The 16043-nt window shown below is 41.6% G+C and overlaps 1 protein-coding gene across 1 annotated transcript in view; it reads left to right on the top strand.

The window, feature by feature from the left end:
- Positions 1–16043, top strand: part of LOC124606702 (esterase E4-like) — a 60146-nt gene that overhangs the window by 18962 nt on the left and 25141 nt on the right. Inside the window, exons 5-6 of the mRNA XM_047138729.1 lie at positions 2584–2777; positions 15036–15192. Of these exons, the coding sequence (XP_046994685.1) occupies positions 2584–2777; positions 15036–15192 (351 nt within the window). The remainder of the gene's footprint in view (positions 1–2583; positions 2778–15035; positions 15193–16043) is intronic.

Here is a 16043-nt window from a genome sequence, read left to right as displayed (position 1 = left end):
GATTTAGTTCGACTACATTCCACTGTAATTGTTTTATAAATTACACTATGAAATGGACGGCTGTATCAGTAATTTTTATTGGTGATGATCAGTTTCAGTGCATCATCAGACTGTCATCGGGTCTCCTTGTTTTCTTGAGTAGTTTATCCATTACTGTAGATTCATACCCACTGCTAGTAGCCAGATGCTGTAAGATGTTGAGTTATCTATGTGCTTCTTAGACATGGAAGATCTAAACAACGTATGGAGCATGGCATGGAAAATGTATGACATGAAGACTCACATATGACAACATCTGTAATAGTAGGTTTTCTAATATGTTTTGTTAATGCTTCCTGTTAAGTCTGGTTATCCTCATACAAAGAAAACTGGCAGTGTTTCTCTTTTATATTTCAATTGTGAAGCTGATATTAGGACGCAGTTCATTAAACTTGTCATGTAAACTTTGACTGACAGATCTGCTTCCGCTGAACAGTGTGTGTCATCGACATATTTCTTTGTAATAGATGATGTTACTACTCAGTGCCTGTAACTCAGTGGACAATTTTTTTTCCTAAAATCATCCATGGAAATGTTTCCTAGAGTCCTCACTAGGCAGTTATGCATTATTAAGCCAAAGGGTTGTTTATAGAAGACCCAATTGCATGCCAGCCGGCGTGGCCGAGCGATTCTAGGCGCTTCAGTCCGGGACCGCGCGACCGCTACGGTCGCAGGATCGAATCCTGTGTCGGGAATGGATGTGCGTAATGTCGTTAGGTAGGTTAGTTACGGTTAAGTAGTTCTATGTTCTGGGGAACGGATGCCCTCAGATGTTAAGTCCCATAATCCTCAGAGCCATTTGAACCATTGTACCCAATTGCATGAAAAATAATTTCTAGAGGAAACTGTATTAAGAAGATCACACAGCTCCACAAGTTGGCGGCTATTTAATTTATTGTATGTCATTAGAGTTTTTTTTTTTAATTTTAATTTTTTCCTCAACTAGTAAATTTGTATATGTATTAGTCACAATTAATGACAGCACTTTGGCCTCAACTGAGACTCCAGTGTCTTGGATAAGCAGTTCTAGTTCCGTTGCATTTTTAGCACATGGCTGTTTATAAATGATTAGATTTCTGTTGTGATCTGAATCAATTTTTGACTTAAATGATTGGGTTGAATTCTAAGTTTAGAAGCACTGGTTTCATGACTATACACTCTTTCTTTCGAAAATCTGAAAATATAGAAAAATATTTGTGAACAGCTTCTTTAGTTTAGTCCTGATATTTATCAGGAGGGATCCTTAGGAATATAGAATATTTGATTATTTTCTAAAAACCTTTCTGTTTTCTCTATGCACTCGTCTTTAGTAAGGGTAACAGGAAAACTGACTTTGTCTACATTGAGAATTTGTGATTTTTCTTCATCTAATTTATTATTGACTGTTCTAATTATTCCCTGATCACTTTTGTGGGATCTCTGCCTTTTGTCATCTATTACACACCCCTTAATAATGTTGGCTACAGTAATTCGCCCTTGCATTTCCTTTGTTGAATAGTACATAATTAACAATGGAGTACTACTCCACAGTTATTTATGTACTGTTCAAATTTTACTTGTTCGTTGCATTACCACCACACTGTCAAAGATATTACTTACTGTATGTTTCTGCTTCAGTCTAGACGTGTTACTTCTCTTCCAAAGTTATTTGCAAACATTGTAACTTCTTTGGTGATAATACTCAGTAAATATCTGAAGATGGCCTTGTAAGCCGAAAACCGGTTAACAATGAAAGTAATATCGTAGAACAAAAGCAAACTGGTGCTTTTCATTTATTATAATGTTGTTCTACCAAGAACTGAAAGAAGATTCTGTTAACACCTAAGATTCTACGTAGAAGCCTTAAAAAAATATGGTCATTTAAGTCTCATATTCTATTACTCGCAAATTCACTCATGAAAACTTGTAGGGTACTCCCCGTTGATCTAGTGTCACGAAATATGGCAAGAAGCAAGTTTTCGCAGCAAAAATCAATAAAAAATCCGACAATTGTTAATTTGTAATTACAGCAGACGAAAATAAAATATATATTCTGTCGTTTGTTATCCGGCTTTAGACTTAAAATTAAAAGATTGTCGAAAGACATGGAATTCCAGCAACTGACGTCTTGCCAGTATCTATGTCGATAACAGAAAAAAATCTTCGAGATCTTGATTTGCAGGAGCGATGAAATGTTCATACAAATAATTAAGAATGTACAGAACCATCGGAGCGAAAGTCCTAATAGCATCTGGCCAATTTTTATTTTTTATTGCAGAGTGTTACTACAAATCTTAAAAAGACATATTTCACACTACATTCCTGCTTTCGAGGGCTGTCGAATATCGTTACTCAAATTCAAAGCAAAATTTCAATCTCAGTGTCTCAGTTTGTAAATATTGAGCACACAACAATGTCGGTTGTTAGCAGTATCTCGACCAGTTAATTAAATTTTGGGTGTTTACACAGAATAAACTAATGGGTGAGAGGAATTGCTAAGACAGTCTATATGAATTTGTCATCGGAAGCTGCTGCAATGATTTGTGTGTGCTGTTTATCCATCAGGTCTTTTCCACCGGGCGATCTCGCAGAGTGGCGTTTCCGTGACGCCTTGGGGCGTACCACTGCCTGGAGGCCTGCAGAAGGCGCAGAAGGTGGCAGCCCTGGTGGGATGCCCCACAGAGCCCAGCGCCGCCCTCGTCGACTGCCTGAGAAGCGTGGACGACTACAAGATCGTCAACACGACACACCACTTTACTGTTAGTGCCATTACTGTTCTTTCTCATAATTTTCAAATAGCTCATCGCAGCCACATTTTCCATTTAGTTCTTACGAGCAATGCTATTAAGCACATTCTTATAGCACTACTAGAAATAATTGACCATTAGGACAATGAATCAGATGGTCCTATATTGCGAACAACCTAAGAACAATGGTATTTTGCTTTAATAGAACTGTCAACGCAACTATGCGAATCTTTGTACACTAACTATTTCTGTGGCTACTGGCTTTAACACGAATGAATTGATTACATTGTTTTGTTTCAACTACTTCAACTCCTTCTGTTAAAATTCAATGCAGGTTCAGGGACAATACTGACATGTGTGCAAGGACGCTTTCACTACTGTGCTAACGTCAAAAGTGAAGCAGAATCCCCAAAAAGGAAAAGTGAGGCAAGGTAGGCAGATACAACCGAGATTTTACTACCACAGAAATTAGTGTTGGACTACCCATACTGGCAATGAACCTCTACTCCTAGTATATAAAACGCACATAACGCCAATACTTTGTGTGCCTGTGCACTTAGTGTGCTATTGCTAGGCACTGGAAAAGTTTGTGTGAGACCAATACAAAGTCTCTCAGGTCCACAACAATAGCAATATAAGGCCTTAACGGCACGACAACATTAACTAACCAGAAATTACAGTTTTAAAATGAAATGTGTATCAGATGGTCACTGTAATTAGGCTATTTCGCAACGACCAGCAATTTAGACTGATTGTTTTTATGGAGTCTCTAGCCTCGAAACTGAACGACTAATAGATGGAGAAACGCTCTCTCCACAGCACAAAGTAGCTTCAGTTAACAAACAAAACTACGGGTACGAGGTACTAAAACCACATATGCATATTTTCAGAGGTGTAATGACCCAGACCTCTTTAAAATTATAAATGAATTCAATTCAGTACAAAACCTATCTTGAAACACCAACCAAATGGTTCGAAAATATGTGTCATGTCTGTTCCTTCGGACTTTTTGATCCAGTTGCCACTGTGACACAAAGGAATTGCAGACATCGGCTGCGTGTGGTGATTGTTTTAAATTAATGGCGAATGTTGAAAATTGGGACTGGACCGGGATATACAATTAAGCCAAGGATGACCAAAGATCTCATCAGTGCGGTTGCAACCAGGCCCGAATTTTTACGGGAATCCTCGAAACGCCACCAGTAATGAGGATAGTGGGCGACGCGCCCCGCGTTGGTAGTGTGTGGGTAAGTTGAGAATTTGGGTCTGACGGGAGGCGTGCTAGGGCGATTCCTGCAGTCGCGATGACAGCTGAGTCGGGATGACTCACCGTTCGTCAGTTCTGCCCAAGGTTCCTACATAGAGGGTTCGTCCAGTGCGTTCGACAGTGGTAGTGCACCTCCACGTGACGTCACTGTCGAGAAACGTCAGCAGCGCGAGACGTATTCTCAAGTTCGCGTATGATGCCATTCCTCGCATACCAACGTTAATCTACTAAAACTGAAGGGCAATGTAACCAGTAATGGGTTCGATAGAAGTTTACCTATACAGGGACTGAATGTAACTACTTACTAAGACTACGAAACTCTTTTGTTGTCTTTCTTGTAATGAAAAAACTATTGATTGTGCCCCCTTAACACGTATATTCTGTTATTTAATATTTTCTATTAGATAACTCAAAACCTGGTATCCTTTAGTCCGTTTCCAAATATTATACAATTTTCAATCGTATGTAAACGCAACAATAACAACAGCCTCCAGTTTAGTAAACATGTTTTTGCGTCACAATCGGAAATAGTCTATGAAACTTTTCTCATGCAGATGTTAGATAGTAAGGAAACGCTATGAGTCCAGTTACTTGTCACATTACTACGCATGATGATACGGAAGGTAGACGATTAATCGCCCCATTTTCAGCCATTTGAAGAAGAATTTATATACTTTAATCGGATCTGGAATGAACCGCAAAAGCTCTCCACCTGCGTGCTGTTTTCTTCTGCTGTTGTTTGGTCCTCTGTGCCTTTGCTGATGTGTTGAGGTGTCTTAATCGAACAAAGTTTCTGGTCGTAGAACACATTATGATGACCTCTTGAGAAATGGCTGGATATTTCCCAATTACATATATCGCCAGGTTTCTAGTCACACTGGCAGCTTCACACAGACTATTTCCATGAAAGTTTAAAAATAGCTACTGCTTAACAACTTCCGTCGTGCTGTACTGTCCGAGTCCAGCACTCACTCCCGCGCCCTGTGCCATACTCCCCCTCCCACAGCACTGTTCCGAACTGCCACGTGTCCTCTCCAGAAACGATGCTCCTTCCCAACCACCATACGCCTCTCTTAGTAATGAGTGCTGTGATTGGCTAGAGCGCTCCCTCCATGTCTCCAAGACAACGTATCCCCACAAACATATTGAAACACATACGAAATACTGGAGTTACGTTTAAATAACTTGACATTAAACACATGTTCCTATGGCTGGACCATAAACACGCTCTAACATACATTATTAAATACATAAACTAATTAAATAAACATATATCAAAGAAATACCAAGCAAAAGTAAGACAGTAGCCTAATGTCTCTGTGCTTTCTAAAACACAGTAATATTTAAACAATTTCTTCATGAATAGTATATATCTGATACAAACAAAGACATAGATGAATAAATATATTTTTGTAAGCATGCAGGGGCAGATGTGGATTCTGACCACAATCTATTGGTTATGAACTGTAGATTAAAGCTGAAGGTATAGAGTTTCAGGGAGAGCATAAGGGAACAATTGACAGGAATGGGGGAAAGAAATACAGTAGAAGAAGAATGAGGAATGAAATAGTGAAGACAGCAGAGGATCAAGTAGGTAAAAAGACGAGGACTAGTAGAAATCCTTGGCTAACAGAAGAGACACTGAATTTCATTGATTATACGAGAAAACACAAAAATGCAGTAAGTGAAGCAGGCAGAAAGGAATACAAACGTCGCAAAAATGAGATCGACAAGAGGTGCAAAATGGCTAAGCAGGGATGGCTAGAGGACAAATGTAAGGATGTAGAGGCTTATCTCACAAGGGGTAAGATAGATACTGCCTACAGGAAAATTAAAGAGACCTTTGGAGAAAAGAGAACCACTTGCATGAATATCAAGAGCTCAGATGGAAACCCAGTTCTAAGCAAAAAAGGGAAAGCAGAAAGGTGGAAGGAGTATATAGAGGGTCTATACAGGGTCGATGTTCTTGAGGACAATATTATGGAAATGGAAGAGGAGGTAGATGAAGATGAAATGGGAGATATGATACTGTGTGTAGAGTTTGACAGAGCACTGAAAGACCTAAGTCGAAACAAGGCCCCGGGAGTAGACAACATTTCATTAGAACTACTGACAGCCTTGGGAGAGCCAGGCCTAACAAAACTCTGCCATCTGGTGAGCAAGATGTATGAGACAGGCGAAATTCCCTCAGACTTCAAGAAGAATATAATAATTCCAATCCCAAATAAAGCACGTGTTGAGAGATGTGAAAATTACCGAACTATCAGTTTGATAAGTCACGGCTGCAAAATACTAACGCGAATTCTTTACAGACGAATGGAAAAACTGGTAGAAGCTGACCTCGGGGAAGATCAGTTTGGATTCCGTAGAAATGTTGGAACACGTGAGGCAATACTGACCCTACGACTTATCTTAGAAGAAAGATTAAGGAAAGGCAAACCTACGTTTCTAGCATTTGTAGACTTAGAGAAAGCTTTTGACAATATTGACTGGAATACTCTCTTTCAAATTCTGAAGGTGGCAGGGGTAAAATACAGGGAGCGAAAGGCTATTTACAATTTGTACAGAAAGAAGATGGCAGTTATATGAGTCGAGGGACATTAAAGGGAAGCAGTGGTTGAGAAGGGAGTGAGACAGGGTTGTAGCCTCTCCCCGATGCTATTCAATCTGTATATTGAGCAAGCAGTAAAGGAAACAAAAGAAAATTTCGGAGTAGGTATTATAATCCATGGAGAAGAAGTAAAAACTTTGAGGTTCGCCGATGACATTGTAATTCTGTCAGAGACAGCAAAGGACTTGGAAGAGCAGTTGAACGGAATGGACAGTGTCTTGAAAGAAGGGTATAAGATGAACATCAACAAAAGCAAAACGAGGATAATGGAACGTAGTCGAATTAAGTCGGGTGATGCTGAGGGAATTAGATTAGGAAATGAGACACTTAAAGTAGTAACGGAGTTTTGCTATTTGGGGAGTAAAATAACTGATGATGGTCGAAGTAGAAAGGATATAAAATGTAGACTGGCAATGGCAAGGAAAGCGTTTCTGAAGAAGAGAAATTTGTTAACATCGAGTATAGATTTAAGTGTCAGGAAGTCGTTTCTGAAAGTATTTGTATGGAGCGTAGCTATGTATGGAAGTGAACCATGGACGATAAATAGTTTAGACAAGAAGAGAATAGTAGCTTTCGAAACGTGGTGCTACAGAAGAATGCTGAACATTAGATGGGTAGATCACATAACTAATGAGGAGGTATTGAATAGAATTGGGGAGAAGAGGAGTTTGTGGCACAACTTGACTAGAAGAAGGGATCGGATGGTAGGACATGTTATGAGGCATCAAGGGATCACCAATTTAGCGTTGGAGGGCAGCGTAGAGGATAAAAATCGTAGAGGGAGACCAAGAGATCAATACACTAAGCAGATTCAGAAGGATGTAGGTTACAGTAGGTACTGGGAGATGAAGAAGCTTGCACAGGATAGAGTAGCATGCAGAGCTGCATCAAACCACTCTCAGGACTGAAAACCACAACAACAAGAAGCATGCTGCTACCGTTTTTACGTGTAACTGTGGAGTACTTATGGCTTGACGCGATCAATAGTAATCGGCCACTTTGACCTCCAATAACTGATGAACTATTCAAGTTACATGCCTGTAATTCATACTAATTTAGGTTTACACTAATAGCTTTCTAAAGACACATCGATCGACGAAATCGGACGAAGCTTTTATATTTTGGAAATTCGTTGCTGGGGGTTGCTTGTCTAATTTACAGTCAGATACTAAACTTTAAACTAATAAATATATTGAAAATCTGATGACACCATCTGAATCGTCGTTCAAATAACAGTAATGTTTATGTTTCTTTTTGAGGTATCGTGATTCATCTGGCGATTATTAATTTCTATACGAACTGTGAAATGTCTGCCATGATGGTTTCACAAAGTCCGCCATTTTCGGCGCTCTTGGCATACAGGTCTCTTTCATCGACACAAAGCACCGTCCTCGTCACAGCGGAAGTCTCAGCCACGCGGCTGGACCATGCGCTAACGCCCCGGCTGTCTGAGCGGCCGCCCAACTCCGAACATACAATACTTCCAGGGCGCCACAACTCGCCAGTTACCTCACAGCCTTAACCACTGTTGCTAACATAAAGGAGATAAATGTTTCTCCTTAATGTTAATTAAATGAAATTAATCTTGCTCTTGAGAATGGAAAGACAAGTATATTAAAATAAAATGAATGTGAAGTCTCTCATCTTCATAGGAAAAAAAATAAAATCTGGTATCCCCTTGAAGTTAAAGCTGTTTTAGAACATAAAACTTCTCTTCTTAACACATAAGGTGATTAAAAACTAAAATAAAAGAAATGTTTCGACTAATTTCTTCATGAGTATTTAGTCCTGTGCTTCTTGCCACGGACTTTATATCCTTTCTGGAATGTCTCGTGAAAGGATCTACCACATTGTTGTGCCAGTTATCTGTAATCATGCAACACTATCATGTCAGAAGTCCATACCAATCTTTATCTATTATTGTTCTCTGTAGCATTTTATTCCGTGATTCTATTTAAGAAGCGTGCTTAATTTATTTTTTAGCCAGTTAACAGCGTTTCTTTTCGCATTATGATATGGCACTGCGTCTGGAGTCAGAAAATCTGCGGCGGTGAAGATGGTTGGAGATGTTCTGTTGACAGTCGCTAACTTTTGCTTAACTATATGCCAAATTTCTCTGACTCTTTCACACACAAATCTGTGTTCTGCAGTATCAAGAAGGTTGTATGACGCGCTCATGGGCGAATTTCTGAGATGTATAGCATGCAGTTTGGAATTAATTGATATTTCCTTGCTGACTGCATTATACCAAGTTGGTTTCACTTTAGAGGGGAAGTTCCGATCGTGGATGTTTTTTCCAAATTGCTGACCAGTCGTTGTTAGGGTATTTTCTTTCAATGATATTTCCTTCCTTAGCTTTCATCAAATATGTATAGCTGTCCTTTACTTTCGTCAATTGCTGTTCTGAGAGCATCGATGAGATATGACTGTCTTCAACGAGAAAAGCTTTTAGGTTGCAAAGACTAGTTGGTATATGCTGCACATCTGTTGGTGGTTGCATGCTTGCAGGAGCAATTTTATTCAGCAAGTGGGCCGTTAAGCTGTCCAGCAGCTGCTTGCATGGCTTGTACATTCAACACACGTATAACGCTCGTGACCTGTAACTGGCATCAACGAGATTTAAGCCTCCTTTCCTTGTGGGGAGTATTGTATCTCGTCGAGTTGCCTCATACCGCTCCCCTGTACAGATGCTCGTATGATTGCAAGTATTTTTTTGTAATTGATGGTAATGGTGTGTTGCATGTTGCTCCTAAATTCAATACCCAAACATTTCAGGTTGTACTTCCGTCAACTGTCCCTGAATGCGTATTCCTATGCCTACGTTCATGATGCCCGCCTTCCTTATTTAGTTTGGCGCCAGAGGGAAGTTCATATGTGTGTACAATCTGAAGAGCTTTTGCCACCTCATTTTCATCTAAGACCAGGACGCCCAGATCATCCGCATAAGCGTTACACACTATTTTCTGTGCGGTTGATATGCAATCCTTGTAGATGATGCGTGAGTGTCGCGAGGAGAGGTTCTATTGCTATTGCGAAAAGGGCCATTGACTTTGGGCAACCTTGTCGTACGGATCCAGTCATCTCAATCTCTGTGCTTAGTTGTCCGTTCATCAGTATTCGTGCTACACAGTTTTTTTTTAAATATTTGCTGAATAATCTTCGGTTCCATGATTCCGAGGAGATACTTATGATCTACTCTGTCAAACGCCTTCTCGAAGTCTAATGACACTAATGCACATTTTATTCGGCAGGCATTTGCGGTTGATATTATATCCCTATATTCGCATATATTCTGATAGGTGTTTCTGTCATTGCCTAAAAATGTTTGGTACGGGCCAGTTATAGAGTTAATAACCATTTTATCTTCTTGCTGCTAAGCGGGCCATAATTTTGTAATCACTGTTGAGTAATGTTACTGGACGAAGGTTTCCTATTCCTTTGCTAAGTGAGATTTTAGGATTTAGAACTATACTCCCTTCAGGAATTTTTTTGGAAATGTCCGTTCATGAGTGCGTTGAACATGCATAGCTTGCTTTTATTGGTGGCCAGAACAAATCAGATCCTGGCGATTTATGTTTTGGGACTCTGCTATTGCATCTTACAGTTCGTCCTCCTCTACTTCAGCCGTGAGGTTTCCTACTTACTCTGTGATAATTCTGCCTGAAGACGTTCCTAACAAGGTCTCGCCGCGCCCCGTCGTTTGTACATTTGTTGGACATGATGTCTGAGATATATTTATGAACTGCCTCTTGAATTTCACTCTGTTTTGTGAGACTGGTCCCATCAGGTAACTTAACTTCTGTCAATATTTTTCTGTTTTCTCTCTTATTCTTACCCATTACATGATACATAGCAATTTCTTCCACTTCTACAATGTTTTGTATCCTTGCTCTGATTTTGAAACCTTCTGACCGTCGCCGCTTCAGTGCTAAGAGTTTAGCTTTTTCTGAATCCGTGTATACTCCTCTATTAATCATGTGTCCAGGGTGTATAGGTCTCTAAGGCAGCTAAAATAAAACTCAGTCATCTATTTAATCCAGCAGCTTTTCTGTCGTGAGTTGTCCTTCAACATTCTTCTTATTTTAGGCTTAGCACATTATAGTCACCAAGCTTTGGTAGAACTGTATAGCGGGAATAGTTTTTCGCATTCCTTTCATACATTAGTAAATGCCACATGACATTCCTCATCTTGTAGATGTGTAACGTTGAGTTTTCTTAAGCCCCTCGCTCGGTAAGTCTCTCGTTTTTGTAAATTTATTTTGGTGATATACGCGGCATGGTCAGAAATCATAGTGGGCCAGACCTCAGACGGGAGTACATGGTTCTTTAGGTTAGACGACACGTAAATCCTGACCAGCCTGCTCGCTGAGTGGCTGGTAAAATATGTAAAACCGGGCTATGCGCCATGTGTATGTTCCCAGGTGTCGGCTAACTGCAAGTCCTAAGGACTTGTTAGTCTGGAACCACGTGACCGCTCTGGTCGCAGGTTCTAATCCTGCCTCGAGCATGGATGTGTGTGATGTCCTTAGGTTAGTTAGTTTTAAGTAGTTCTAAGTTCTAGGCGACTGATAACCACAGATATTAAGTTCCATTGTGCTCAGAGCCATTTGAACCACTCTAAGGACTTGAAATTCGGTGTCTGGTCTTTCGGGCTAAGGGCAGAATTAAAATCGCCGGCTAGGATTACATAGTCTTTATGTGTACAGAATAGATGAACGATTTAACTTTTTAAAAAATCCGCTCTAGCATGCCTGTTATTGTTGCCAGACGGTGCCTAAACGTTGATGATGCGGACTTTATTAACAGTCACTGCAGTTCCTCTACTGTTTGCAAGCTTTACTGTTTGTGTGTCACGGATGCCTTCTTTCGTAAGAATGGCGATTCCCAGTTCTGCACCGATACCAGGGTTAGTTATGGCGTTGCACCCAAGTATCTTTTCTAATTTAATATCTGTTACTTTCTGCAACAGTAGTACATCAACGTCAGCTGCTTATAGGAAGTCTTGGAGATGTTGCAAATGTAAGGAGGAACGTTTCTTATTAACGTTCAACGTGGCGATTTTGAAGGCTTGTGCAGCGTTCATATTGTCTTATTCATTATCGAAGTCAATGTTCGTCTTAAGAAGTACTGTCGGACTTATATCCTTTTTCACATTATGTTCCGTCAATGTTTTATCCATCGTGTTCGGTTCATCTTGCCGGGCAGAAATCTGTCCCGTTCCTCCAGTTTCATTCATTTCTTCGTCTTGGTTCATTTCGTCCGATTCCTCAGCCCCATTTTTGTGTTGATTATCTCTAGATGTGTCTTTTTCTGCATTTCTAGTCTCAGCGAGAACCTTCTCTGTATCACATTTTGCTATCAGCTTCAATCTTTCGTGGGAAAAATGGTCCGTTGACATGTGACATGGTGTACTTGATTTGGTTTGTGATGGGTCAGATGCATGCATACTCAGAACCGGATTACTATGTGGTTCTTCATGTAGTTTGTTGCTAATCTGCTTTGCTTTTTCTTGTAAGGGCGGTGCCAGTTCTTCAGCACCCCTGTGAGCTAGTCCCCCTTTCTTATGCCTTCTTGTAGGACTGCCTCTTGGGGAGATTTCAGAGTTTTCCATTGCCTCGTATGTTTCTTGCGCTCGGTCCTGTTCGCTGGCAAGTGGTGGCTCGGTTTCCTTGTTGTTTTCTGGAGTCTGCTCCTTCTGAAAGACTTCAGTCGGTTCCGGGATTTGTCATACTTCAACAGTGATATTAGGTTCTCTTTCTTGACGCTTTGTTTGTGCTTTCGCTGTCGAGTCGTTAACGTCCGTTATCAATTCATTGACGCGAGCAGCGTCATCCTGGGTAGCGCCAGGAGCGTGTCGCGTATGGAGCTGTCCAGCGGCTGCCGTGCATAAGTTAAAAGCAACATTGACATACAGTAGCAGGGGGTCTCAAGCTTCGCCCGCAGGTATCTGGGCCGGGCCACTCGGCGTTGTGTCGGCTGCGAGCGGACGTGGCCTGTACCGCCGAACGACGCGCAGGTTCTTGTCTGCCCACCATATGTTACTATAGAATGATAATCACACAAACATTTATATACGAGGGTATGTGCTTGCGTAAATCAACTCGCAATTGCCTAATACCATTCAAGACGGGGAACTTGTGAGCAGCAGACCACATTTCTGCAAAATTACTCACTATTCTCCCATGAGGAGCTATCACCGAATTAATGTGCTCAGCGGTGATTTCAAATGGCAGTTCCAAGATACGGACAGTCCTTAATCCAAACCAGCATGCGTAACACAAACTTCACTAATATTGCCATCATGATGTTAATACTTAAATGTTCCGCCACTAGATTCCTCAATTTTCTCACACGATTCTGTGTTTTTAAGCTTTACGTACTTGATCCTGCTCACAAATGGAAGGTGAATACCTACGATATCCTCAAACGAAATTTTTACAACTTTCTCTAGACATGTCTCAACTTCGAATGAATTCGGTCTCTGAACTTTCTGATCAGACACAAATTTCAACGTGTCCCTTTTACACTACTGATCGTCAAAATTGCTACACCAAGAGGAAATGCAGATTATGAACGAATATTCATTTGACTAATATATTATACTAGAACTGACATGTGATTACATTTTCATGCAATTTGGGTCCATAGATCCTGAGAAATCAGTACCCAGAACAACCACCTCTGACCGTAATAACGGCCTTGATACGCCTGGGAATTGAGTCAAACAGAGATTGGATGACGTGTACAGGTACAGCTGTCCATGCAGCTTCAACACGATACCACAGTCCATCTAGAGTAGTGACTGGCATATTGTGACGAGCCAGTTGCTCGGCCACCATTGACCAGACGTTTTCAATTGGTGAGAGATCTGGAGAATGTGCTGGCCAGGGCAGCAGACGAACATTTACTGTATCCAGAAATGATGGTACAGGACCTGCAACATGCGGTCGTGCTGAAATGTAGGGTTTCGCAGGGATCGAATGAAGAGTAGAGCCACATGTCGTAACACATCCCAAGTGCAACGTCCACTGTTCAAAGTGCCGCCAATGTGAACAAGAGGTGACCGAGACGTGTAACCAGTGGCACCCCATACCATCACGCTGGGTGATACGCCAGTATGGCGATGAAGAATACACGCTCCCAATGTGCGTTTACCGCGACGTCGCCAAACACGGATGGGGCCATCATGATGCTGTAAACGGAACCTGGATTCATCGGAAAAAATAACTTTTTGCATTCGTGCACCCAGGTTCGTCGTTGAGTACACCATCGCAGGCGCTCCTGTCTGTGATGCAACGTCAAGGGTAACCGCAGCCATGGTCTCCGAGCTGATAGTCCATGCCGCTGCAAACGTCGTCGAACTGTTGTGCAGATGGTTGTTGTCTTGCAAATGTCCCCGTCTGTTGACTCAGGGATCGAGACGTGGCTGCACGATCCGTTACAGCCATGCAGATAGGATTCCTGTCATCAAGACTGATAGTGATACGAGGCCGCTGGGACCCAGCACGGCGTTCCGTATTACCCACCTGAACCCACCGATTCCATATTCTGCTAACACTCATCGGATCTCGACCGATACGAGTAGAAATGTCGCGATACGATAAACCGCAATCGCGATAGGCTACAATCCGACCTTCACCAAAGTCGGAAACGTGATGGTACGCATTTCTCCTCCTTACACGAGGCATCACAAAAACGTTTCACCAGGCAACGCCGGTCAACTGCTGTTTGTGTATGAGAAATCGGTTGGAAACTTTCCTCATGTCAGCACGTTGTAGGTGTTGCCACCGGCGCCAACCTTGTGTGAATGCTCTGAAACGCTAATCATTTGCATATCACAGCATTTTCTTCCTGTCGGTTAATTTCGCGTCTGTAGCACGTCGTCTTCGTGGTGTAGCAATTTTAATGTCCAGTAACATATTAGGCTGATTCATCTCTCCTTCTAATACAAATCCATCAAGAGTCTGAAATAACGCAGCTAACTACTGCATCAGACGCTTGACTTACCGACCGGAACGCAGCAGACCGCAGCGCACAGCACACGCCTTAGGTCCACTCACCACGGCCGCCAAAAGCCGACTGACCACTGAGCTATCCAGACAAAATGGCGATCGCAACTGCACGGAATGTCCTAGCATATCTCCCGTCATACCCAAATTCTCAACTTATCCGCACAGTACTGATGTAGTGCCCCTACTCATTACTCGCGGCGTTTCACCGATTGCCGTAACAGCAATACGTGAATCAATGCCCACTGGCAGCTATATGTCATAATGGCTGCAGGATCAAAATAGCAAAGCAGGTCACTTATGATTGCATCTGAATTTCTTTTACAGTTTCGAGATAACTCTAGATTATGCAAACCTAAATAACGTTAGTTTCTTTGTTGTAGGAATGGTACTTCAGCCCACTCATACCTTTCCGACCAGCTATAGAAGGTGAAGGAGAAGATTCGTTTCTGCCCAAACATCCACTTGAACTGGAGCCTCATACAGCAATTCCATGGATGACAGGTGCCACCCAGGACGAAGGGTACCTGTTTGCAGCGGGTAAAGTTTCGTTTTTACAGGTTGACTCGCTGATGATTCTGGAAGGCTTACGGTATGGAATACTAATAGTTTCGTCGAGGTAAATATTTTGGTAGCTCCTTCAATGCAGATACCATACAAGCTATTTTGCTTACACCGACATCGGAAACGTTATGAATTGCCGAAAAGAAGAAATAGTAGTGATGAGCATGTAAATGAAACCTTTATTACTCACTCATTTTGGCACGTTACTTTTTGTTTTTTCATATTTTCGGTAGCTGAAAATTTAGCAACTAAACGTTAGAAGACGGTTTAATGTCTCATTTCCTGTAGCACAAAAACTAGCATATGTTTTCAAACTTAAGGGGTCAGTGGAACATTGTGTTATTTGCAAGAAAATCCTCGAACTGCACACCCCATTTCATAATAAGATGTGAGAACGTACTGCCTTTTGTTATTCACTGATGAGCCACACAGTTATGATCACTCGTTTAATAGTGTGTTGGTACGCTTATGCAACAAAGTGAATCAGTGATTCTGAATTTCATGGATTCGAAAGCGTCGTTGGTAGTTTTCCAGAGCTGCGTGATACGAGGTATCTACGTACAGATCACCCAATTCCCGTAAACTGCGGACTGGCGGTCCGTGCCACGCACCAAGCGTCCGCCAGCGTATCTGACTTGATCTATCAGATTGACATCAGGCAAACTCGATGGCTAAGACATCAATGTTGATACACTATCATGCTTCGCAAACCACTGTAGCACAGACAGTTAACCTGCCGGAAGATGCTGTCGCCATCGTGAAAGAAACCAAGTATCATAGGATGCAAGTGGACTGTGACAGCCGGCCGGAGTGGCCGAGCGGCTGTA

The sequence above is a fragment of the Schistocerca americana genome, chromosome 3 (genome assembly GCF_021461395.2).
Source record: "Schistocerca americana isolate TAMUIC-IGC-003095 chromosome 3, iqSchAmer2.1, whole genome shotgun sequence".
In the NCBI taxonomy this organism is placed as follows: Eukaryota; Metazoa; Arthropoda; class Insecta; order Orthoptera; family Acrididae; genus Schistocerca; species Schistocerca americana.
Note: the sequence above shows the minus strand (reverse complement) of the source record. Positions and strands in the feature narration are given on the sequence as shown.